The sequence below is a fragment of the Eumetopias jubatus genome, unplaced genomic scaffold, assembly GCF_037043125.1.
Source record: "Eumetopias jubatus isolate StellerSeaLion01/CBP00866 unplaced genomic scaffold, mEumJub1_p1.0 scaffold_10, whole genome shotgun sequence".
In the NCBI taxonomy this organism is placed as follows: Eukaryota; Metazoa; Chordata; class Mammalia; order Carnivora; family Otariidae; genus Eumetopias; species Eumetopias jubatus.
In genome coordinates, this window is record NW_028274816.1 from 78755900 (window position 1) to 78779127 (window position 23228).

A 23228-nucleotide genomic window follows, 5' to 3' on the forward strand; every position below is an offset into this window, starting at 1 on the left:
AGCCCTCCTTCCAGTTGACCTTCCTGTGCCCTCTGACGCCCCAAGAGATGTTTGGAGACACATCACTCTCCGCAGGGTGGGGCTCGGATCAAGTCTCCGGCCAATGTCCCTGCCCCCCCCTCCCCCCCCCCCGTTTTAAGCCTCCCGGCTCTGGGCGCCTGCCCCCACGGCTCAGCCTTCCCGTCTCAGACTGTCCCCTTTTCTGCCCAAGTCACCAGGCTGCGGAGGCTTTTCCTGGGGATTCCGAGAGATGACTCATGCCCCTGACGTTCTTGGGCAAGTGGCTGGGAAGCAACACGCGGGGTGTGCATGTCGGTTTTCCTTACCTGTCGGTTGCTGCCACCGCACCCAGACAGACTGATGTAGCGTTTGCATAAAACGGGCAAGCGCCTTTCCTTTAACACCTTTTCTTTAAAACTCCAGTTCCTGTGTTCCTGGGACCTCTGCTTCCTTGTCCAGCTGCCTCCCCTCCCGCCCCTGCAACTGTACAGATCTGGGGGTGCTGTCATCAATCCAATTTATTGATCAGGTCCTCAGTGAGGTGGAAGGTCACGTCCTCCTGCGGCAGGCCTTTTGGCCATCCTGACAGCTTCTGCCATCTCCTGTGCCCTCAGCCCTGCCTTGGGTTACCCACTGAGAAGGGGGATCTTCCACTGTCCTACATGCCCGAAACGAACACCCCAGAGGAGGCCGGAGAGCTTCAGGCAGTTTCCCAGCCACCGCCCCCACCCCCCAGCCGAGACACAGCCGAGGGCAGAGAGATCGTGAGGATCAGAACAAGGAGGTCAAGGTGGCGCAGGGGTAGGACAGACCAGAGTCCTTTACCGCAGAGGAGGGAACCACACCGTGGAGGGAAAATAAATAGAAGGGCCCAGGGCAGCAGAGTCCAGGCCCCCGGGGGCACACTGACTGTGGGAGCAATGGGTAAGGGGGAGCCCTGGCACCCTGGCCCCGGGCCCCTCGCCTGCCTCAGCCACTGAGAAAGAGACGCTTGTAAGCCTTGTTCATCTGCTCCAAGAAGATGAAGGTGAGGACGGTGTGGGGGCCCAGGCGGGCATAGTACGGTGTGAAGCCCTTCCACAAGCTGAAGAAGCCCTCGTAGCGGACAACCTTCACCAGCACATCCTAAACAGGAGGCAGGGCGCCAGGGTAGGACCTGGCTTCCAGGGCCATGTCCAGCTTCCCCACCGCCCTCCCCGCACTCCCAGAGCATCCCCTCCTCCAGCCCCCCTTCCTCACCAGCCCGTTCTTGTATTCCGGCTTCCCGTCAATCGTCCTCATGTTCTGAATCCTGCAGGAGAGGAGGCAGGGGCGTGAGAGACACAAAGCGGGCCCTCCCACACGTCCCTGGGCCCCAGCCCGCACGCTCACCGGGTCTTGACGATGTCCACCGGCATGGAGGCAGCGGTGGTGACCAGGCCGCTGATCATGCTGGCGCAGAAGTGGCACAGGATGTTGTCAGAGAAGTAGCCTGGGGGAGGCGAAGCAGAGACGGCGGTCAGCACGGAGTTGGCCCGGGCCCGGCCGGGGGTCCCCGTTCCGGGGCTCACCTGAGTCCAGTAAGAACTGCTTGGATTGGGAGTAGGAGGCGAGCTGGGCCGCGTTGACAACGACAGCGCGAGCCATGGTGGGGATGCAGCCCTGTGGGGGTGGTGCTGTCAGGGACGGCCATGACCCGCCCCTGTAAGCCCCCAAGGTCTCCAGCCCCTTCACTCACCCTCCACAGTGTGGGGACCCCTTCCTCCCGGGCGATTCGAATCAGGGCATTAAACACGTTTTTGTAGCCACGGCGCTGGTCAGGAGGAAGCCTGGTGGGAGGGCGGGGAGAGGCCAAGCTCAGGATAGACCACTCTGCCCCACAGGAGCAAAGAAAGGGGGCCCAGGACACGGACGTTAATGCTCTGCTCCGGACCAGGGATAAGTAGTCCTCGGATTCTAGATCCCAGGGAACGGAGCCGGGGCAGGCTCAGACCTGGAACTCACCGGCCATCGGCGGTCATGCGGATAAGAACCACCTCAGCTGGTGTGCCCACAAAGGCCCCAGTCGCACCTGCAGTCATGCCAATCAGGGCCTTCAGCAGAAAGCCAGGGGGTGTACCGTCAGCCCCGGTCAGGCGCTCAAACAGCACCGTGTAGATGCCAAGGCGGGTGGTGGTGTAGGTGGCCTGGCGCAGCAGGCCAGCCGACAGCCTGGGGAGCGAAGGAGTCTGTGCATCAGGCCAGGGTCTGGAGCTGCCAACCCATCCCTGACCCCCACCCCCCCACCGCATCCAGTGGCTGCAGTACCCAGTGTAAATGCCCCTCAGCCCTTCTGCCCTCAGGATGCTGGTGAGGGCATGGAAGCTGGTTTTGTACTCTCGTGTCTTGGCTCCTTCCCCACTCAGCTGCATCCGGTTCTTCACCAGATCCAGCGGCTGCACAAACACTGTAGCTCCCATCCTGGAAGAAGACAGAAGCAGAATCCAGGGCCGAGTGTCCCTTGACCACCTATCAGTGCCCACCGGAACCTGGCAACGAGGGGTCACAAAGTGCCAGGCCTGCCCCATGATTAATTAAGTGTTCAAGCCAGCACCTGGCTGGCTCAGTCGGTAGAGCATGCAACTCCTGATCTCAGGACTGTGAGTTCAAGCCCCCCCTTGGGAGTAGAGATTGCTTAAAAAAAAAAAAAAAAAGAATGTACAATTAAGTGTTCAGGAGGCTAGTGGCTAACGTGTGTAAGCGTCCGCCTGGGCCAAGAGCCATGGGTCTTAAAAGTCCAGTGGTCCCGCGGGGGGCCGTGCAACGAAAGTGCTCCATGCAGCTCCCAGGGGGTCAAGCAGTGATCCAGAACTGCATGCAGTCCACCCCAGAGAGAGGTGGGCATGCGTGACCTGGGACTTCACGCAGCCCGACAGGAGCCATACAAGGACCTGGAACCCTACACGACCCGGGAGAGCTAAGCAACGGGCCTGCACGCAGCCCAGCAGGGGCCCCGCGATGGGTGAAAAGGTCCTGGCAGCCCATCAAGGACCTCGGCAATACGCCTGGGACCGCGCTGACCCCGTGCCGGCTCGGTTCCCTGCACCCGTCCCTTCCTCCTCCCTTCCCAACCCTGGGGCCTGAGCTTACCCGGCCAGGCCTCCAAACAGGAACTTGACGGACTTCGGGGACGTGCGGGGCTTCGCGTCCATCCCGCCGGCCCCGGGACTCGCCGTGGCCGCCATCGCCGCTCGGTGGCCCTCGGCTCCGGGTCCTGTGCGCGCGCGGCCCCACTCGCGCCCAAGGTGACACCGCGCGCGCAACAGGGCCGAGGGCGCGCGCGCACGCCCCTCCGGCTCTCGCGGCCAGCCCCAGCTGGAAGCCGGCGCAGACGCAGGCGCGCGGCGCAAAGGCGGCCGGGAGGAAGGCGGAGCCGGAGGCGGGGCTCCGAGTGGGGGTGCGGGAAGGGGTGTGGCTGGCTTAGGAAGCCATAGCTTAGACGCACTTTTCGCCGAATTGGACTCGCGGGAAAATGAAGAGGGTGTCAGGAGATCTCGCGAGACAGAGTGAGCCGGGGACGGGGGGGGGGGGGGGGAAATGGGGGCCGGTTCTCTCGCGATAGGCGCAGCAAGCCTTCGGCGGGTGGGAGAGAAAGTGTGGGGAGGACTCTCGCGAGACCTGAAGGTCCCGCAGCCGCGGCGGCGGTCAGAGAGCGTGAGGAGGTTTGTAAATCGGGCAGCTCCAAGATCCGGGGCATGAGAGGGGGAACGACTGGATGGTTTTCTGGGGCTTCGGCGCTCGCTGCATCTGCAAAGGCACGCCCTCCGCCTCTAACCTTTCTTTTAACGGGCCTTTTAGGACCGGAAGTCCTTCCTCTTGAGCGCCCAGTGCTGGAGGCGGCTTGCCTTTCCTTCCCGGAAGCCCCTTCCCCGCAGTGAGGAAGACAGCTCACCTGCCCGGAAGTCCCGCCTCCCCGAACGCCCCCACCCTCCCAGAAGTTTTCTGTCACCTGTGCTTGCCTCGGTCCCCGCTCCCGGTTTTGTCCCTGTACCCGAGAAGGATACGTTTAGTGCGTCTCTGCCCGCTCCACGAACCGGGTGGGGTGCCCCGCTCCCGGACTCGGGGTTCCTCCCCCGCGCCCCCATGTAGCTGGGGAGTGGGGCCTGGGGGTGGTTGGACCCCTGGGGGCCTGAAGGAGGGGCGGAGAGGGCGCAGAGCCCCGCTTCTGCTCCTGCTACCGGGACGTGGCCTCCTCGGCCTCTCGCCGCCCGCGGCCATGCACCCCGCGGCCTTCCCGCTCCCTGTGGTGGTGGCCGCCGTGCTGTGGGGAGCGTCCCCCGCGCGGGGGCTCATCCGAGCGGTGAGTCGAGGCGCGGGTGGGGGAAGGGCGCGGGAGGGCGGGGCTGCCGGCGCGGGGCGACACGGGCTCGCTCGTCCGCAGACCTCGGACCACAATACCAGCATGGACTTTGCAGACCTGCCCGCGCTCTTTGGAGCCGCCCTGAGCCAGGAGGGGCTGCAGGTGATTTCCTCTTTTGTCCTCTCTCCTGGGGAGCGGGGGGGGGGGGTTGAGGAGCCTCGCCCCTTGCGTGAAGCTGGAGGCAGGTTGGGCACCACGCGCGGGAGCACGTGTAGGGCGGGATTCGGAATCCGGAGGGAGAAGACGTCAGGTCTCCTGCTGGCCCAACTCGGGGCCCTCGGGAGCGGCGCTGGAAGGAGACTGCGGGGCAAAGGGCCGCTTGCCAGCAGGGTCTTACGACGTCGCGCGAGTTAATTCGCTCTCTGCAGCTGAGTTTGCTTTCCGGGACCATGGGACCATGGGCCGAGAGGAGTCTCCTCAGGGTTATTGCCAGAGTCAGGTTACATAAGCAGTTTTGGAGGGCTGCGTCGTGAAGGCTGCCGTGTGGCAAGCGCTCAGTGGGCCGTGGGTGTCAGTGTAGCTGTTCGTTAGGTGGGGGGTTGGGTCCCTGAACGTGGTGAACGGTAATGTAAGTGTGGGGATTTTCAAGGTCTTATTGGCTTTAGTCAACAGTTCATGAATCGGGAAGCATCCCATGTAGCAGATAGAAAGGAGCTTCGGAGAGCTGTACGGAAATGAGAAACTTTGGTAGGCACGAGGTGGCAGGACAAGTAAGTTATGCTAGCGGTTAGAGCGATGGTGGCAAGATCGGCTCTCTTCAGGGGAGGGCAGGGGTCTGTGGGGCAGGTGACCTCGCGAGTTCTGACCGGCTAATTCCGGATGCACTGGTTTACAGTCCCGTTCCTGGGGGAGGCTGGAGCTGATTCAGTTAGGGGGTAGGTCTTGGTTTGGTGCTCTGGGGCTTAGCACCAGTGACCCCATTTGGGGCCTCTTGCCATTTTCTCAACAGCGGGGAGTATGTTTTGTGGCGGTGTGCTGGAGTGCTGGAGATGGGGACGGGACTCGAGCTTGAGAGGGCGTGACGCGGCTGAGCGGAGAGTTAGGCGGTTCATGATCTGGGAAACCGGAAGGCAGGAGAATTTGACTTAGCTTGGAGTGTGGAGTGTAGGCTTCTCTGGGACAGGGAGAGGGATGATGGGAGGTCTGGCCAAGGGTGGTGGTTCGATGTCCTCGCCTCTTCAGGAGGTGGACTTCTGACTGGGGTGGGATGCTCAGGGGTGAGGAAGCGAGGGGCAGAGTGTGTGCAGCATGGGGCCGCCAGTATGCTTGGTGGGACCCTGTGGGGAGCAGAACCTAAGGAGGTGAAATCCAACTGTTGTTTGCTTCTCTTCCCCAGGGCTTCCTTGTGGAGGCTCACCCGGCCAATGCCTGCAGCCCCATTGCCCCTCCACCCCCAGCCCGGGTCAACGGGTCAGTCTTTATTGCCCTGCTTCGAAGATTCGACTGCAACTTTGACCTCAAGGTTGCTGAATGTGGAGTGGGAGCTGGGAAGCTGAGGGTGACAAAAGGCACCCGGAACAAAGGGAGGCAAGGGCCACGATGGCCCCTTATCCCCTGCCTTGTCCCCCTAGGTCCTAAATGCTCAGAAGGCAGGGTATGGCGCAGCTGTGGTCCACAACGTGAACTCCAACGAGCTTCTGAACATGGTGTGGAACAGCGGTAAGGTTGGGGCACCTGGACAAGCTGGGTTTCGGTAGAGTTCAGACAGATCGGGGCGGGCGGGCGGGCGGTGGCTGAGACCTTGGGGAAAACAGGTTAGTCCTTGGGGTGGGATGGAGCAAAAGCCAAGTGCCAGGGTTAACGAAGGAGCGGAGTGGAGGGTTGGGTCTGCAGCGTCATGCACTGATCCCTGCAGAGGAAATCCAGCAGCAGATCTGGATCCCGTCTGTGTTTATTGGGGAGAGGAGCTCCGAGTACCTGCGTGCCCTCTTTGTCTACGAGAAGGGGTAGGACACGTCCCTCCTTCCCACTCTGCCTTCAGTCTTTCCATGCCAGCCTGGAGCCCACGCCTCCGTGCCTTGGCCATTCAGCCTTAGGTCCTTCTCACTCTGCCTCGAGACTTTCCTCCCACCTCCTTCCCTGTCCGTGGGCCTCGTCCAGCACCAGTTACTCCGTCCCTTTGCCTCTCCCGTTCCTCTGATTCTGGTCTTCCTTTTCCCAGGGCTCGGGTGCTTCTGGTCCCAGACAATAGCTTCCCTCTGGGGTATTACCTCATCCCCTTCACAGGCATCGTGGGCCTGCTGGTTCTGGCCATGGGAGCAGTGATGGTGAGTAGCTCAGGGAGGGTGATGGGAAGAGCTGGAGTCTTTCAAGCCAGACTGGGTCCGTGCGTGGGAGGTTGGAGGGTCGGGCGGGGGGGTCGTACTGGATTTGCCCAGCTTTGTTCCCTAACTCGGATCCGACCGCGCCCCCTTTCGCCAGGTAGTCCGTTGTATCCAGCACCGGAAGCGGCTCCAGCGGAATCGACTGACCAAAGAACAACTAAAACAGATTCCTACACATGACTATCAGAAGGGTGAGGGGCCTGGGGAGAGGCGGGGGCCTTTCCCACAGCTCACCTGGTGCTGCGGAAGTGGAGCTCAGGAGACAAGGGGCAGAGGTGGCGGGTGTCAGCCTGGGATGCCGGCTTTCCTTCTCTTTACCCTTACGTACGACGGTGCGGTCGGGACAGGAAGTGGGGGACAGAAAGCACAGGTGGTGGAACCGAAGAGCTGAGGGGAGAGAGGGAGGACTGAGCTTGCCCCCGAGGGTGGTAAAAGAGCAGAGAGGTGGAAGGAGTCGGGAGGAGTTGGGGTGGGAAGGAAGAAACAGGTAAGGCGGGGTTGGGTCTCTAGGCCCTGGAGCCTCCAGTTCCCATTTAAGGCTACGGCAGAAGCCCTGCCCCCCACTTCCGCCCCTGGCACTATCTCCCCACTCTTACATCTCCCCGCCAGAAACCCACTTCCCTCCTGACCCCAGATTCTTCATGTCCTCCTCTGGCCTCACCCTGCCCGTTGCCAGTGCTTCTCCTGGCTCCGCAAAGCCAGGGAGGGTAAGTGGCAGGGCTCAGCTCCGCGGCTCCCAGAGCCCTTGGGGGCCTTGGGCCAGGATGGCTCGGTGCAAGGCCTGTCTTCCTGCGCCAGGAGACCAGTATGACGTGTGTGCCATCTGCCTGGACGAGTATGAGGATGGGGACAAGCTGAGAGTACTGCCCTGTGCTCACGGTGAGGCCCTCACTTCCTGGCCCCCGTCCCCAGCCTCCCCACCCCTGCGGGCGCCCGGTGCCTCACCTCCTGCCTCTCGCAGCCTACCACAGCCGCTGCGTGGACCCCTGGCTCACCCAGACCCGGAAGACCTGTCCCATCTGCAAGCAGCCTGTCCACCGGGGTCCGGGGGAGGACGAAGCTCAGGGGCAAGAGGGTGATGACGACGACGGGGGTCCAGGGGACCAGCCTGCCACAGAACGGACCCCTCTTCTGGGCTCCAGTCCCACGCTTCCCACCTCCTTTGGCTCCCTCGCTCCAACCCCTCTCGTCCTCCCGGGGTCTCCAGCGGACCCCCCACCGTCACCCCCCTCCCCTTCGGCTGCGCTCCTGGTCTGATGGTCCCTTCCCCCCCACACCCCCCGCGCCCCCCGCTCTTCTCTGCGGAGGGATGGGGGACATTGCTGCCCCCGGGGTCTCCCTTCCTCCATCCCTCTTGAGGGGGCTGGGGGCGGAAAGGGACTGGGTCCTCACCTACTGGGTTAATAAAATTGTTTTTGCGAACTAAGGAAGGGTGAGGTCATTCTCAGACGTGAACTCCTTACCCTCTTGGGGAACTGACCCCCCTTTTTTTGCCATAAAGGGGCAGGGGAGTGCTGGGGGAGAATCACCTGTAGCCATGGGGACAAACCCGGCAGGCGTTCACTGTGACTCAGAGGGGGGAGCCCCACCCACACAGCCATGACTCACCCGGCCCTGCCTTGCCCGCAGGCCTGGGCCCATTCTCTGGTCTGGAGGACTCTTCCATTATCTACCAACTCGGGGGGCCCCTGAGGACCTAGGGCTGGGAATGCCAGTGGGGGAGGGCTGGGCCGCCCGGCCAGGTAGGCCTCAGGCAGGTGCCCACCCCAAGGCAGGACTGAGGAAGCTCCGATCCCGAGACTCTACTGCCCTCAACCCTCTTCTGACCCCAGGCTGACATAAGGGGGCTGGTGTCGGGGACCGTCCTTCCTGACGGCCAGGCCAAACCACACAGCACCTTGTTAGTAGAATCTTTTTTATTCAGAAAAACAAAAAAAAACAAAAAACCCCCCAAAAAAAGTTTTCCAACCACACACAGGAGGGGTTTGGGTAGGGGGAGGTGTCTGTCCATCCAGCCCCAGCCCCCAGCCCATGTGGTTTTGGCAGCAATAACGGGTGTGGGGTAATGGCCCAAAAAATAAAAATGGTGTGTGTGTGTATCTGGGAGGGAGGGGGTGCAAAAGCCGTGGGCAGCGGTGGGGGGGGACGGACGGGGTCAGTACTGGGAACGCCGCAGGTGAGAGGCCATTTCGTAGCATTTCTTGTTGATCATACCTCCGTGGACACCTTCTTTGCCCATCAGCAGGACTAGCGCTGGAGGGGAGAGAGAGCAGGCTGGGACCCAGGTGTCACGATTCCCCCGCCAGCTGCTGAGCAGCTGTCCAGCCCCGGGGGCTGTAACCCAACCTCCTCTCTCCCAACCCCCCCCCCCCCACACAGGCAGGCTGTCAGTCACTCCGAAACAATAGGGCTTTTCAAGAGGGGGCAATCAAGCTTCCAGCTGGAGGGGGCTGTGCTAAAATTCAGGGCCCAAAGGCTGGCAGACCGGTGACTGGGATTCAGGCTGGAGATAACCCTGGTGGAGCCTGCCATGTCTTAACAAGAGTTCAAAACACAGCTCAGTGCCAACTTCTGACCACCCGTCTACCTCTCCCAAGAAAATAGGGTTTCCCCTCTGAAAAGGCTCAGGGGCAGGAAGGAACTTAAGAGCTAATACAGTTCACCTTTATGTTACAAGAGAAGGAACTGAGAACTGCAGGAACTATCCAGAGTCCCAGCGTCCAGCAGGCTGGTGTGAGCCCCTTCGTACTGGGGAACCAGGCAGAAAAAGAACCCGGAAGACTAACGGGAGCTACACGAGGGATCTCGGAGCTGAAGAGAAGGTGCAGAGTCGGAAACTCACTCTTGGCAGTCATGGTGACAGTGATGTTGAAAGTGGGGGCTCCCCCGGTGCTCTTGGTACGAAGATCCATGGTAAATTCCCCATCCTGCAGCAGTGAGTCCCGGATAACAGAACATTTCTGGCCCCCAAGTGTCAGCCCGTTCACGAAAAAACTTGACCGGTCTTTGCCAACCAGGACACCAACCTCAGCTGGCTGGAAAGGGAAGGGAGAGCAGCCATCCAAGTCAGCACACCGAGGTTCCCGCCCGCTTCAAGGACCCACCTGCCCTCCACACCTCCCCCCAGAAGGGGTGTAGGTCCTGCGCTTCGGCACATCTATGGGATCTGAGAAACTTGCTGAAAGCCTGGGCACAAGATCACGGTCCTCCAACCGAGAAAATGGTCGTAGGAAGAGACTACACGTTCCTCGGGACACTTCGGTCTCATTTACTAGTTAAAGCAAACCCAAGAAATAAAGGGAGCCCAAAGCCAGGGAGGAGAGTGGCGTGGCCTGGAATGGGGAGCCTTTGGATGCACACCACTCTCCTTCAGGAAAAGCAGAAGCGAAGAGGGGAAGGGAGGGGGCGGGCGAAGCAGGAGAAGCAACTTTGCCCTTATTTGGTCAAAGGTTCTGCAGGAGTTGTTAGGGGCCCGGACGCCTGGGTCTCCGAGCGACTTAGGGTCCAAGTCCAGGTAGCTGTGCCCCGAGAGGATGAAGCGGATCCCTGGGGGCTTTCCGGGGAAGCTGGCAAACTTGGGAAGGGGGCGCGGGGCCAGAGCCGGCCACCCAGCTCTCAGGTCTAGCCACCCCAGGGAACCTCTCTCCCCCTCCCCCTAACACCCCAAACCCCCACATCCGGTCCCCTCCCGCCCGGAAATCCCCTTCCCCCCCTCCCGAACTTCCGCTCCCCCTCCCCACTTCCGGGCAGTGCGGACCGGGGAGGTGGTGATGGGGACAGCGGCAGTCATCCCTCGTGCCTTCACTCGCGCTGCCCTACAACTTCTCACAAAGTTCCCCCGCTCCGGGCCCCGCCGGATGGCGGGAAGGGAGGGCGAGGGGACTTCCGGGACGGGCCTCCCAGGAATGCGGGGCGCACGGCGTGCCGACCCGGGGGGGGGGGGCGTGGGGCGGCCTCGCCCTCTCTAACGGAGCCGGGAGGGCGGGGAACCCCGGCCGACCGAGGCTGCCTCCCGCAGCCGGGAGCAGGAACAATGGTGGCGGGGCGCGAGCCGGCCGCCGGAAGCGGGGCCGGGGGTCCCCCCGCGCCCGCCGGGTGTCCGTGCCCGGCCGAGCCCGCCGCGCGTGCCCGCCCCGCCCTGGACGAGGCGGAAGTGGGCCTCCGCACCGGGCGGCGCGCCCCTCCCCGGCCTGTGCCCCGGATGTAACGCCCCGTCGCGGGGAGCGGGGCGGCGGGAGGGATGGGCGCCGCCGCCCCGGGGCGCGGGGTCTCGGGCGCAGCGGGGGGCCCGCTCACGTGCGGCCGCCATCCGCGCCGCCTCCAGGGGCGAGGACCCGGTCGCGGCCCCTCGCCGCCCTCCCCGGACCGCGCCCGCCCCCACCCGAGTCCCTCCCTCTCCGCGTCCGCGCCGGCCGGTGCCCCGGGGCGCGCGGGCCTCGCACTACCGTGATGTTGACGAAGGTTTTCCCGGGGACGGCGGCCCAGACGGAGGGCGAGTCCTTATAGCCCACGATGGCCGCGTCCTGACAGGTCCCGTCCGCCATGAGGTTGTCGATGTAGGCGTTCCACCCGGCCATGGCGCTGCTTCTGGGGCTGCTCTCGGCGCTGCTGCTGGGGCCGCGGGCTGGGCTCGGGGGCCTCGGGCTGGCGGGCGGGGGGAGGCGGAGAGCTCGGGGCACGCGCTGCCGTCCGGACCGCGGCTCCGCTAGCTGTGCAGCAGCCCTCGCACCGCCACTTCCTGCTCCTCCCCCCCCCCCTAGATTTTTATTTGCAAAGGGCGGCAGGGGGGCGGGGCCTGCTTCCCGTTCCCGCCCTCCCCCCCTCGCCTGCCCAGATACCGAACTTTGCAAAGGCAATTTTAAAAATCCCTCCCCCTATTGCAAAATTTGCAGAGTTAGGTGGAAAGCTCTGTGAAAGGACGGGGGGCGGTGGCGGCTGGGGGAAGTTAGGGTCAGGGCTCGCTCCGCTTCGCCTTGAATATCAATGAGACTTTGGTGTCGGGGAAGGGAGCGAGCCCGAGGGAGGAAGGAAAGTGAAAGGAAGAAGGATTGGCGAGCCGCGAGCGGAGCCAGTCGAGGAGGGTGCGGGGCGCTCAGGGTTAAACGGAACGGCTCCCCCTTCCCCCACCTCCGCCGGAGGGCAGGAGCGGCGGCGGCGGCGGCGGCGGCGGCGGCGGCGGCGGCGGCGCGTGCGCCCGCGCCTGCGCCTGGCCGGGCGGGAGGGCGCGGGGCGGTTAGGGCTGGCGGCCCGCTGCGCGGGCGCAGGGGCGCGCGCGGCGGGACCCCCCGCGCAGGCGGGCGGGCCGGGGACGTGTCTCCCGCCGGGCGGAAGGGGCGGGGGCGCGGCGCGCGCGGGCCCGCGGCTCCTCCTCGGTTCTATTCAGTCGAGAAATGCGGGAGCCCAGGGGGAGGTGGCTGAATACCCCGGCTGTCTTCAGAGTTGAAGGCGCCCACCGGGGGGACACTCGTGTCCCCAGGATCTGCCCGAGGGGCACAAGCTGGGTCAGCGCCAGCCCCCAGGCAGGCCTCCGCGCCCACGTCCCGGGCCCACCCGGCCTCCCCACCACCACCAATACACACACCCCGCCAGCAGTTCAGGTCACCGGCCGTGCCCCTTGGCCCGGCGCGGCAGAGGTCACTGGGCGCGGGAGACAGGGGCAGGACTACTTTTCCGGGCGGAAGAATACCGAGGGGTTGCAAGCTTTCCAACTTTTCCAAGAAGGGGAACGTCCCCTCCTGCTCAGGCCCCTCGGGTTCTTTCTTCTTCTTTTCGGTAAAACTTAGGCTAAGAAGTCGTGCGCGCCGCGCTCGCCCGCCGCCCGGCGGGAAGGGGCGGCCGGGGTCCCCGCGGCGGCCCAGGTGAACGGGCCGCCGCGGGGGGCTGGGCCGCTTCCGGTCCTGGGGGAGGGGCGCCCCGCCGGCCATCGGGGCGCGGTGCGGGGCGGCCGCCCCCAGCCCCTGACGCCCCCCGAGCCCGTTCCTCGACAGCCGCGCAGCTGAGTCACCGGGCCGCCCGGGCGGGGCCGTGCTCGGGCACGTGGCGGCGCTCCCGGCCCGCCGGCTCCTGACCTGTGGCCCGCCGCACCCCCGACCCCGGGGTGGAAAAGTCCGGGAGGGCGCGGCCGGAGCCGGGGACCGGGCGGGGGAGAGGACGAGCCTCCAGGTGCCCGCGTGCCCGGGCTGGGGCTGCGGCGGAGGTCCGGGCGCGGCCCCCCAGAGCCGCCCCGCCGCGCCCAGACGCGCGCGGGGGCCACCCCTCCTCCCGCCCTTCGTTTTGCGCCCTGCTGAGGAGCCTCATTCACTGGTGGGCTGGGGCCGCGGCCCGAGGCGCCCGCGGTCGGCCGGGCAGGACTCCCGGCTGCCGATCTGCACCCTGGGCGACAAGTGCTGGCCCGGCGCAATCAGTGGGGAGCCGCGCCAAGTCTGAGGGCCCGTCTAAATTCGGCTCCCTGCCCCCTCCCCCACCCCGTTGCTGGCCCGGGGCGGGGAGGGTGGGGGGAGGGGCCCAGAAGGGCGGCCATGAGGACCCTGAGGGGTGAGACCCTCTCGCCTTCCGAGTGGGGGATTCCATTTGAGACCTCAGAGCTTGCCCGGGACCCCGGCCCCTCCTCCCGACTGAGGGCAGAGGCAGCCGGGCGCCTGCCAAGTGAGCTGAGCATGTGTGGATGTCAATCCTGCAGCCCCTCTTCCAGGCCCCCTCCCCAGCCCTGCAGGGCTCAGGTTACCCCTGGCCTTTGCTAAAGGGCACTAGTCCCTCTTTAACCTTTGCAAAAGGGCAATATAATCCCGGCGAAGGGAGAGACCCCCGATCTGAAGGCCCTCCCCTGCCCCTCCCCAGAGCTGGAATTAAAAGTAGGGGCTTTTATTGGGGGACAGAGAGGAAGGGGGGGTAGTCATTGACCTTTGGGAAGGGAGCAGGTGCCCAGGGCCAAAGGTTGCTGCTTTCGGCTGTAGTGGGCACTTGGCTGCCCGCCCAGGGTGGAGGGGGAGGATGGAGAGGGAGAGAGGCGGGGCTGGCTGGGGCACAGGGTGGCTAGGGGATAAATGCCCAGCCTGAGAGGGGGTGAGCTGACACTGTCCCAGCTGCCACCTAGACTCGGAGCTCACCCCGACCCCCTAGCGAAGACGTCCCAGGTCTGGTGAGCCCTCCAGTCGCGGGGGATGGGGGTGGTGAAGGGGTGAAGGGTCAGGGTGGTGTTGGTTTGGACAAAGTGGGGGGAGCTCTCAGCCTTTTCTTCCTCCCGGGACTGGGGGGTGCTTGAGAAAGACGCGGAAGGGTTGAAGCAAGCAGGATGGGGGGGTACCCAGGGCAGAGAACCAGACCGTGAAGGAAGGCAGGCAGAGGTGGCTGGAGAAGGGGAGTGAGAGTTGCAGCCAGGTGGGGAATTTGGGGTCCCCACGGATTTGGAGGAGACGGAGGAGCAGGAAGAGGAGAGCCAGCAGAGCAAGAGGGTCTGAGGGCCCGCAAGCAGAAGGACGAGGGAGAGGGCCTCAGGGCAGCTCTGCGGGCCATGGGGGGGCAGGGAGCTGTGCAGAGGGTGCAGTTAAAGGAGAGGCCCCTGGATCCTTAGGGGTGCGAGAGGAGCTGTTCTGAGTGGGGGAGGGGGCTGCGCCAGCCTCTTTGGTCTGTGACCTTTTTGTGGGATATTTTTAGCTCCCGCACCTGCCTTCTTGGGGTGGGGAAGACTCTTAAAGGGCAAGGGATTTCGGGTTCCTTCAGGGATCAACTGTCCACACTCGGTCACACCTCCTGCCTTGCAGCCATGGCCATGCAGAAGATCTTTGCCCGGGAAATCCTGGACTCCAGGGGCAACCCCACAGTAGAGGTGGACCTGCATACGGCCAAGGGTAACACAGGCTGCTGGAGTGGCCTCGCCTCGGAGGACCCCAGCCCCGTGGGTCCCTGCCCCCTCCCCCCCAGTTCTGCCCCACATGTTCTCCTTTCTTGGGCATCCCCTTCCCCAGAGCTCTTCCCTTCCATCCCGGCTCCCTGGTCCAGAGAAGCAGGAGTCTCCCTCTGCACTGGCCCCTGGCCCTGGGCTCAGCATACTTCGGACCTTTGGGGGTTCAGGGGACTCTGTGTGACGTTCCCTTTCAACCCGCCCAGGCCGATTCCGAGCAGCTGTGCCCAGCGGAGCTTCCACGGGTATCTATGAGGCCCTGGAACTGAGAGATGGAGACAAATCCCGCTACCTGGGGAAAGGTGAGGGAAGACGGTGGCCGGACGAGCCTGTGTGTGTTGGGGGGGTCAGGACCTGGGCCCTCAGCAGCCTCGTGGGGTGTAGAGGACTGGAACCCAGTGCTCTTAAGGAGCCTGATTAAATCAGTTTTGAAACACCCCCCCCCCCCCACCTCCGGCTTCTCTAGGTGTCCTGAAGGCCGTGGAACACATCAACAAGACCCTAGGCCCCGCTCTGCTGGAAAAGGCAAGAGGGAGCTTGCTCCCTGCCCCCATGTCCTTGCCGCCTCACCCCCAGCAGCTCACTCCTGGGAGAGGCCTTGCTTGGCCCGCCAGCCTGTCTCCCCCAAATACCTGCACTTCCTCTCTCACATGCCCTGACTCCTGAGAAATGTGACCTCTGCTCTCCGCCCCCCCCCCACCCCCAACCTCTGCTTCCAGAAACTAAGCGTCGTGGATCAAGAAAAAGTTGACAAGTTTATGATCGAGCTGGATGGGACTGAGAACAAGTGTGAGTGCAAGGCTAGGGGGAGGGACCCCGGGTCGGAGCTCTGGTTAGGATTACTTCTGTGTCCCGCAGTTTGGGGCATACCGTGGCTGGCTGGGTTTGTATTCATTTCACAGGCATTTCCTGGTGCCTGCCCTGCACCAGGCCTGGCCGGGCCGTGGACACAGACTTGAAGCTGACACATTCCCCTGGGGCGGGGGCTCCTGGGGGAGACTGTCGTTAGCACACCCTTCATGCCCAGTGGTCTGGCGTTCCGGATGCTTTTCCTGGGGTGACCCCAAGCCCTGCAGGAGAAGCCCTCACCCTTTCTTTGTGCTTGCCTCCCCTAGCCAAGTTTGGGGCCAATGCCATCCTGGGCGTCTCCCTGGCCGTGTGCAAGGCTGGCGCAGCAGAGAAGGGGGTCCCGCTCTACCGGCACATCGCAGACCTCGCCGGGAACCCGGACTTGGTCCTCCCGGTCCCTGTGAGTGCAGCCGCCCTTGTCCCATGCCACAGTGACCAAGCCGCCCCACCCAGTGAGCCGGGCAGGAGCGGCCCCTGGAAAGTCTACCTTCCAGACCCAGCGCCAAAGACACGGTTTCCTGAAATGGAACTTCTCCAGCTACGGCCGGCCCCTCCCTCTTTCCCACAGTCCAAATGCAAGCTTCCCTGCTGCTTCCCCTCGGCGTAACCCCGCGCTCCTTCCCGTTCCGGCGCTAGGCCCAGTGCTGACCCCGGCGGCTCGCTCTGCCCGGTGTCCCAGTCCCCGAGTCAGATCGGGAGCCGCTTCGTGGTGAGGGTCTGGCCTCGCTTTGTATCTCCTCGAATCCTCATCAGACCCGAGCCCCTGTCGCGTGTCAGTGGTAACGTGACCCCTTCCTGCTCCCTAACTGCGCGGACTGTGTTCCCGCGGGAGCTCGGGGGACAGCTGGCCTGCCTGTTTGCCAGGGTGTGATCTTAGGCGCGTCTGCACATCCGCTCTCTGCCCCCCGTTTCCTTGTCCGTGAAGTGGGGGTGGTAACAGGCCCGGGCTAACAGGGGTGCTGGGGGCAGGGAGGGAGCTCGGAGACCCCACGGAAGGCTCCGAGGCAGCGCCTGGCCTGCCATGGGTGCCGTCCGCTGAGCTCTCGCAGGTCAGGTACACGCGGGCCTGATTTTCAGTCCGTTTGTCTGACTTTCAGCGTAAGATCCCACGGGAAAGCGGGTGGTATCCCCGACTTACAGAAATGAGACAAGAGAGTCTGAGGAGGAACAGGACCCCCTCTAGACTCTCGGCTGGTAATTCGGGGAGGCAGGGTTCCGCCCGGCCCGGCCCGGCCGGCGGGCTCTGAGCCGCCCCCCGCTCCCCCTCACCAGGCCTTCAACGTGATCAATGGGGGCTCCCACGCTGGAAACAAGCTGGCCATGCAGGAGTTTATGATCCTGCCCGTGGGAGCCAGCTCCTTCAAGGAAGCTATGCGCATCGGCGCTGAGGTCTACCACCACCTCAAGGGGGTCATCAAGGCCAAGTACGGGAAGGATGCCACCAACGTGGGTGACGAGGGTGGCTTTGCACCCAACATCCTGGAGAACAATGAGGGTCAGTGTGAGCGCTCTGAGGGCCAGGGCCCCCCGCGTCCCTGTGGAGGACGGGCCGCAGAGACCGCGCGCCCTGGAGCCTCAGGTGCCCTGTCGCCCCTCCCCCAGCCCTGGAGCTGCTGAAGACCGCCATCCAGGCGGCCGGCTACCCCGACAAGGTGGTCATTGGCATGGACGTGGCGGCGTCCGAGTTCTATCGCAACGGGAAGTACGACCTCGACTTCAAGTCCCCGGATGACCCCGCGCGGCACATCACTGGGGAGAAGCTGGGGGACCTGTATAAGAACTTCATCAAGAACTACCCTGGTGAGACCCCCAGCTGCTCCGTCGCTCCTGTCCGAGACCCCGGCGGCGTGGCCCTCGCGGTCCTTAGCCCCGTGGAAATCCCCACCCCGATTCTTCCTGCCTGTCGCCCCGTGAGGCCCCTCTGACCTTTACCCGGGCTCCTGCCTCACCCCCTCCAGTGGTCTCCATCGAGGACCCCTTTGACCAGGATGACTGGGCCACCTGGACCTCATTCCTCTCGGGGGTGAACATCCAGATCGTGGGGGATGACCTCACGGTCACCAACCCCAAGAGGATTGCCCAGGCCGTTGAGAAGAAGGCCTGCAACTGCTTGCTGCTGAAGGTCAACCAGATTGGCTCAGTGACCGAGTCCATCCAGGCGTGAGTGCCTCCTGGCCCCGGGGCGGCCGCAGCCTCCCCCCGCCCCAGCTCTGCCCGGTCTGCCACGTCTGACTTGCCCTGGCTCCTGCCCCGTCCCCACCCTCCTGACCCCAGTGCTTTGCCCCGGTGACCCTGCCGTGCCCCACGCCCAGCCCACGCGGTTCCTCTCTCCCCGGTTCTGCCCTTCCTTCCCACCAGCATCTCAGGAGCCCACGTTCAAAATCGAGTCTCCCCTTCTCTCCTGCTTGCCAAAGAACTTCGTCATTTCCCTCCCCGCAAAGAGCCCACTCCCCCAAACCGAAGGGAAAAGCCCCACCCAGCCCTTGGCTTTCTCTCGGAGGCCCTGGTCCACCTTACTGAGTGTCCTCTCTGCCCAGTTGCAAACTGGCTCAGTCTAACGGCTGGGGGGTGATGGTGAGCCACCGCTCCGGGGAGACTGAGGACACGTTCATCGCCGACCTCGTTGTGGGGCTCTGCACGGGCCAGGTACTCACGGGTCTCCTTGGGGTCCCTGGATTCCTGCCACCACAGGCCGCTCCCACCTCCAGCCTCACGCAGCCCTGGGAACTCTCCTTTCCTCCCCAGATCAAGACTGGTGCTCCTTGCCGCTCAGAGCGTCTGGCCAAGTACAACCAGCTCATGAGGTACAGGGGCTGCATGGGGCCGGACGAGGGGAGCCCCGGGCTGTTGGGTTGAAGGGCGCTCTGACTTTGCCTGCCTTCTAGGATCGAGGAGGCGCTTGGGGACAAGGCTGTCTTTGCGGGACGCAAGTTCCGTAACCCGAAGGCCAAATGAGAAGCTGCAGGCCCCAAGACCCCACAGGACCCATCTGGGCCTTCAGGCCCTTCCCCGGGGGAATAAACACTGGTGGCAAGCAAGACGGGCGGTGTGCTCCTTGCTGGGACGGAGGGGGTGCCGGTCTCCGGGCAAGACGAGAGGTGGAGAGGTGGGGGCAGGAAGGGAGGAACACTCGGGTGACCCGCCGGGGCACGGAGGGAAGGGGAGGGACGGGTTCACACTTCGGAAGGAGGCTGAGGGGGAGCCGGCGGGTGGGGGCAGGGGTCTGAGCGCCCCATGAGGGGAGGCTCCCTCAGATCTATCCCATCTAACCATGGGGCGCACTGCGGGTCTGAGTCCCAGTGCTCACGGAGCTTTCAGGATCTGGAACCCTTGCGGACGCTTGACGTATCAACCTGTGCCCTCTGTGAACCAGCGCCATCAGAGAGTGACCGTTTTCTCCCCATTTTATGTGTGGGGAAAAAAAGGCAGAGAAAGTCTCCCTTACCGGCGGAGCCAGGAGCCAAAGCCGGGCCGTTTGTCTCTAGCGAGTGTGCTCTTTAAATGCTATCTCCTACAAACCTCAGGAAAGTGCCAGTATTTGGCCATCCTTGGCCGGCACAACCACTGTAGATGGTTCGACCTAAAATTCTCTTCCTCCGCGGGACCCACCTTTGTCTGTCCAAACAAAGCGGGACGTTGGGTCAACAGTGTTTATTGAATGCAAAGTCATCCCAGCCCACGGGGAAGGAAATTCCAAGGAGAAAGGAGAATAATACACGTTAAATACCCACCTGCGCACTCGCACACACGCACACACGCACACACACAGCCAGGCTCCAGCAGTGATGCGGCCACCACCGGCCCCCCAGCCTGAGTGAGGCCGGCGGGAGGTGGTGCGGAGGTGGGGCTCCAGGGTGGGTTCTAGCAGCAGCCTGTTCCCCCCGCCCCCCGCCCTGCCCTGGGGAGCCGGGGTGCCTACGAGGTAGGCGGTAACTCTTCCCCACTCTGCCGCAGGCGCTTCTTGGCCCGGATCTCGTTCATGGCCTCTTCGATGGAGCGAGTGTCCCTCTTGTTGGCCACGGGCACTGGGGGGTGGGAGTGGGAGAGGAGTGTGGGCAGGGCCTGGGAGCCCTGCATCACAGCCTCCCCCCGCCCCCCCACGGGGCCTCACCACAGCCGTAGGTCTTGTTGGCCTGCAGCATGTGGGCCGCGTCCTTGGCCGCGCCCTTGCCAATGAGGTGGCTGTACTTGTCCTTGTAGTCGCTGGCGGGGCTCACCACCGCGGGGCCCTGCTGGGCCGCCGCCTCCTCCTGCCGCTGGGCCAGCTCCTAGGGGCGCAGAGGCCGGGCACCAGCGCTCGGGGGCCTGTCCCCAACCCCTCCCGGGGGTGGGCTGCCGGGCGGAGCTCACCTTCAGCTTCCGTTTCTCCTCGGCCTTTTGGGGGTCCCACTCCTCACCGCGACGGTAGGAGTCCAGCTCTTCATCGGAGGGCGCAAACTCCTGGGGACAGAGGAACCATGGGGTCGAGGCTCCACACACGGGCTTCACGCAGGCCTCTCCCCCGGGCGGGCGCAGGCTGAAAAGCAGAGAGGCGGGCGGGGGGCTTGGGCCCTTCACCTTTTTGAAGATCATGACGTAGCGACACTCATCATCTTCCCCAAAGGAGAAGGACGTCAGGCCGGCCACTTCCACCACATCGTGTCTGGGTAGGGAGGCCGGAGGGGAGAGTATGTAGGGCCACCAGGGGCCCAGCACCCCCTTCTTAGGGGTCCCCTGCTGGCCCGTTCGCCTCTCCCCTAGCCCAGAGTAGGGACACTCACAGGATGCTCCTCTCTATCTTGTTCATCGGCTGAAACTTTTTCTTGATCTGCCCACTGTCTTGGATGAAATCTGACACCTCTTTCTCCATCTTGGGAGACAGAAGAGGAAGACATGAGGTGACTGCTCCACCCCAGAACCCCTCTCCCGAGCCGGGTCAGTGGGCCTTGCCCCCCACACCTTCCCCAGCCTCCATGCCACTGGCCTCCAGGCTTCTCACTGGAGACATTTGGGAAAACCTGAGTCCTCAACCTTCCAACTCTAACTTCTTGGAAGTCCTTCCTGAGGCTGCCTCTGCCATCTCCAGTGGGCTCACCCTTTTACGAAACTCCACTTTCTGTTGTTTCTCTTGCTCCTGCAGTTTCTTCAGGCGGGCAGCCTGCTCTGGGGGTGAGAAATGGCAGCATGAGGCCGGGGCTGGAGGCAGGGGTGGGGAGAGTCTGTCAGGCTTCACACGAAGTCTGGCGCGCCCTGGGAGAGGCCTCTGCTGCGAGGGCAGATTAGTGCCTGTTCTCCAAGCATCGGCGCATACTCACTGTGTGCCTGGCACTCTGCTAGGCCCTGTGGCACAGACACTGAGATGGAGCGTTCCCTTCAAGAGCTCCCACTTTAGTGGGAGTGGCGAGGAGAACCATGCTTGGCCCCGTGATTCACAAGCATGTATTCCATGCCCACAAACGCAGGGACCTGGGACCGCTGGGGAGCTGAGAGCAGATTCAGCCCTGGCCTCCAAGAGCTTACCGTCACATTGTCTACACAGGAAAGGGGAAATTACTTAACTTCCTATATTCTTTTTTTTTTTTTTTAAGATTTTATTTATGTATTTGACAGAGAGACACAGCGAGAGAGGGAACACAAGCAGGGGGAGTGGGAGAGGGAGAAGCAGGCTTCCCGCCGAGCAGGGAGCCGGATATGGGACTCGATCCCAGGACCCTGGGATCATGACCTGAGCCGAAGGCAGACGCTTAACAACTGAGCCACCCAGGCGCCCTTAACTTCCTATATTCTGTAACACCCCCACTTCTCACTCCCACAGACAGGAGGGCGCTGAAGTGACTGATCCGACACCCTGCTCCTTTGGGACTGCAGGTGCCCAAGGCGAGCTGTGAAGGTGCTCCCCTAGCTCAGGTCTTGGCGCCCCTTCCCCTCCGTCAGGCCACTTGGAATCCCCCTGTCCTTCCGGCCCACCTCCACCGATCGGGGTCCTCCAGCTAGCTGCGCTGGACCACTTCCCGTTTCCCTAACCACTCCACGCCTTTGCACCACCTGTGGTTCCTCCTCCTGCAAACCTAGACCCACCGTGAGTCAGAGTTGCTCACTGCCTCCCCTGGGGCCCAAGCACTTGGGGTTCCCAGACTCACTCCGGCGTGTGCTAGTGTAACTCCTCATTTGTCTCCCTACAGACTGGGAGCTGCTAGCAGGCAAGGGAGCCTGTTCGCCTCCTCTCCAGGTCCTCCCCGCGGACCCCGGCTGGACAGCTTGGGGGCTCTCCTCTGTCTTTACCATCAGTGCGTCTTATCTTGACCACTGATGTTCTCTAACCGGTCTGTGAATCTCCCCTCCGCATCTGGGAGGTGGCGTGAGATTAAGGTTAAGAACGTAGGCCACACACACACACACACACACACACACACAGAAAAAAAAGCGCAAGCTTACCAGTCACAGGCGGGTTTAAAACCCTGCCACTTAGTAACCCTGTGACCTCAGGCAAGCGACTGAACCCTGAACCTCAGCTTCCTGGTCCAGCCACGGCCGCTACCGTTCCCACGCGCCGCCTCCCTCCCGGGAAGTCTCGAACACAAGTCTGCCCAAAGGGGCAGGGGCTCCCGTCTCGCTGAAGGGCCCCCCGCCAGCCGGCAGCCCCCGGCAGGGCGGGTCTGGACCCCGGACGATTCCTTTCGGGGGCGCATCCAGGGGGCTGTCAAACTTGGGTGTGACCATTCCGTGCGCGGCCCAGACTGCGGGCTCCCGGACGGTGGGCGCGGCCCCCAGCCTGCCGCCCCGGCCCGCCCCGGCCCCGTGCAGGGACCTGAGCCCGCCCGCCGGGGGCCGCTCGGGGAACCGGGCGGGGAGACGGCGCCGATCGGACGGCCGGGGCGCCCCCATGCCTCTAATCGGCAGTGCGGCCGGGACTGGGCGGCTGCCCAGGAGGGCAGGGCGGCGGGCACGCGGAAGGGACGGGAAAAGGCAGGTAGGAGGGGCGCAGGGCACAGAGCGGGCCCGGCCACCAATCCGAGGCGCCGAGGGTGGGGTGGGCCCGAGGAAGGTCGGACCAGACGTCGTAGGCAGAACCCGAAACGGAACGGGCCAATGGGGGCGAAGGGCTTGCGGACGGGCGTGCCCCGGAGCCAATCGGAATGCGGATAGGGTGGGGGCTCGCGAGCTGGACACGCCCCCCTCGGACCGGCAGGCGGGCCCAGGCGCGGCGGCGGGGGGCGAGGAACACCAAGAGGGTGGAGGCAGCCAGCCAATCAGAGCACGATAGCAGCGGACGGGCGGGCCTGCCGGCGAATTGGAAACAAGGACTGCGGAAGGCCAGTAGGAAAGAGGCGGGAGGCTGGAGCTGGGCTCCAGGCAGCCAATCACCGGCCGCTAGGAACAGCGGGCGGGCCGGCAGCCCTTTTACGGACTCTGGGGGTCTCCGTAGGGGCCTGTGAGGGGGTCTTTCAAGGTTGAGGAGGCGGCATCGTCCGAAGGGGGAAGAGTGCGGTCCTGGGAACCGGGCGAAGAAAGGCGGTTGTGGATTTGGGGTCCTCACCTCGGGCCTTGCGCCGAGACTCCTGGTCCCCGAGGCTGGGTGGCTTCTCCATGGAGCTCAGGATGGAGCCCAGTAGGTCCGCCATCTTGGGAGTGACTGAGAAGGGGCGGTGCGTCTTAAAGGGAAGGGCGAAATGCCTTTAAGGCCGGAAACACGTCGGAGGCGGAAAGCTCCGCGCCCGCCCCGCCCGCCGTCCCCCGCCGGCCGAGGCCCCGCCCGCCCGCGCCGCGCAGACAGAGGCCGGAGGCTGGCTGGTGCAGC

At 64.0% G+C, this 23228-nt stretch overlaps 5 protein-coding genes across 13 annotated transcripts; 2 read left to right on the top strand and 3 right to left on the bottom strand.

Annotated features, from left to right (window-relative positions):
- Positions 1 to 500: 500 nt before the first annotated feature.
- On the bottom strand, positions 501 to 3333 carry SLC25A11 (solute carrier family 25 member 11). Its single transcript, XM_028124811.2, has 8 exons — positions 3109 to 3333; positions 2287 to 2439; positions 1984 to 2190; positions 1718 to 1808; positions 1551 to 1641; positions 1372 to 1471; positions 1240 to 1291; positions 501 to 1125 (listed from the first exon to the last, which is right to left on the bottom strand). The coding sequence occupies exons 1-8, from the start codon at positions 3201 to 3203 to the stop codon at positions 970 to 972; spliced, it is 945 nt and encodes a 314-aa protein (XP_027980612.1). The 5' UTR covers positions 3204 to 3333; the 3' UTR covers positions 501 to 969.
- A 510-nt stretch (positions 3334 to 3843) lies between these two features.
- On the top strand, positions 3844 to 8128 carry RNF167 (ring finger protein 167). 6 transcript variants are annotated; one of them, XM_028124805.2, is made up of 9 exons: positions 3844 to 4318; positions 4400 to 4480; positions 5715 to 5840; positions 5950 to 6037; positions 6234 to 6324; positions 6540 to 6645; positions 6800 to 6893; positions 7312 to 7581; positions 7664 to 8128. In XM_028124805.2, the coding sequence occupies exons 1-9, from the start codon at positions 4235 to 4237 to the stop codon at positions 7957 to 7959; spliced, it is 1236 nt and encodes a 411-aa protein (XP_027980606.1). In that variant the 5' UTR covers positions 3844 to 4234; the 3' UTR covers positions 7960 to 8128. The 6 variants fall into 6 exon arrangements, with proteins under 6 accessions (XP_027980606.1, XP_027980611.1, XP_027980609.1 ...); XM_028124810.2 differs by having other exon boundaries at positions 7501 to 7581; XM_028124809.2 differs by lacking the exon at positions 3844 to 4318 and adding an exon at positions 4984 to 5088 and having other exon boundaries at positions 4394 to 4480.
- Positions 8129 to 8600: 472 nt separating this feature from the next.
- Positions 8601 to 11433, bottom strand: PFN1 (profilin 1). Its single transcript, XM_028124812.2, has 3 exons — positions 11148 to 11433; positions 9545 to 9737; positions 8601 to 8955 (listed from the first exon to the last, which is right to left on the bottom strand). The coding sequence occupies exons 1-3, from the start codon at positions 11277 to 11279 to the stop codon at positions 8858 to 8860; spliced, it is 423 nt and encodes a 140-aa protein (XP_027980613.1). The 5' UTR covers positions 11280 to 11433; the 3' UTR covers positions 8601 to 8857.
- A 215-nt stretch (positions 11434 to 11648) lies between these two features.
- ENO3 (enolase 3) lies at positions 11649 to 18489 on the top strand. 4 transcript variants are annotated; one of them, XM_028124803.2, is made up of 12 exons: positions 11649 to 11783; positions 14463 to 14549; positions 14809 to 14904; positions 15069 to 15127; positions 15322 to 15391; positions 15718 to 15851; positions 16724 to 16946; positions 17054 to 17251; positions 17410 to 17611; positions 17989 to 18097; positions 18197 to 18255; positions 18337 to 18489. In XM_028124803.2, the coding sequence occupies exons 2-12, from the start codon at positions 14465 to 14467 to the stop codon at positions 18404 to 18406; spliced, it is 1305 nt and encodes a 434-aa protein (XP_027980604.1). In that variant the 5' UTR covers positions 11649 to 11783; positions 14463 to 14464; the 3' UTR covers positions 18407 to 18489. The 4 variants fall into 4 exon arrangements, with proteins under 4 accessions (XP_027980604.1, XP_027980602.1, XP_027980603.1 ...); XM_028124801.2 differs by lacking the exon at positions 11649 to 11783 and adding an exon at positions 12009 to 12474; XM_028124802.2 differs by lacking the exon at positions 11649 to 11783 and adding an exon at positions 12648 to 13840.
- A 598-nt stretch (positions 18490 to 19087) lies between these two features.
- On the bottom strand, positions 19088 to 23079 carry SPAG7 (sperm associated antigen 7). The gene is made up of 7 exons (XM_028125144.2): positions 22968 to 23079; positions 20526 to 20593; positions 20212 to 20300; positions 20009 to 20093; positions 19802 to 19891; positions 19563 to 19719; positions 19088 to 19476 (listed from the first exon to the last, which is right to left on the bottom strand). Exons 1-7 carry the CDS (start codon positions 23050 to 23052, stop codon positions 19367 to 19369), a joined length of 684 nt encoding a protein of 227 aa, XP_027980945.1. The 5' UTR covers positions 23053 to 23079; the 3' UTR covers positions 19088 to 19366.
- Positions 23080 to 23228: the final 149 nt, after the last annotated feature.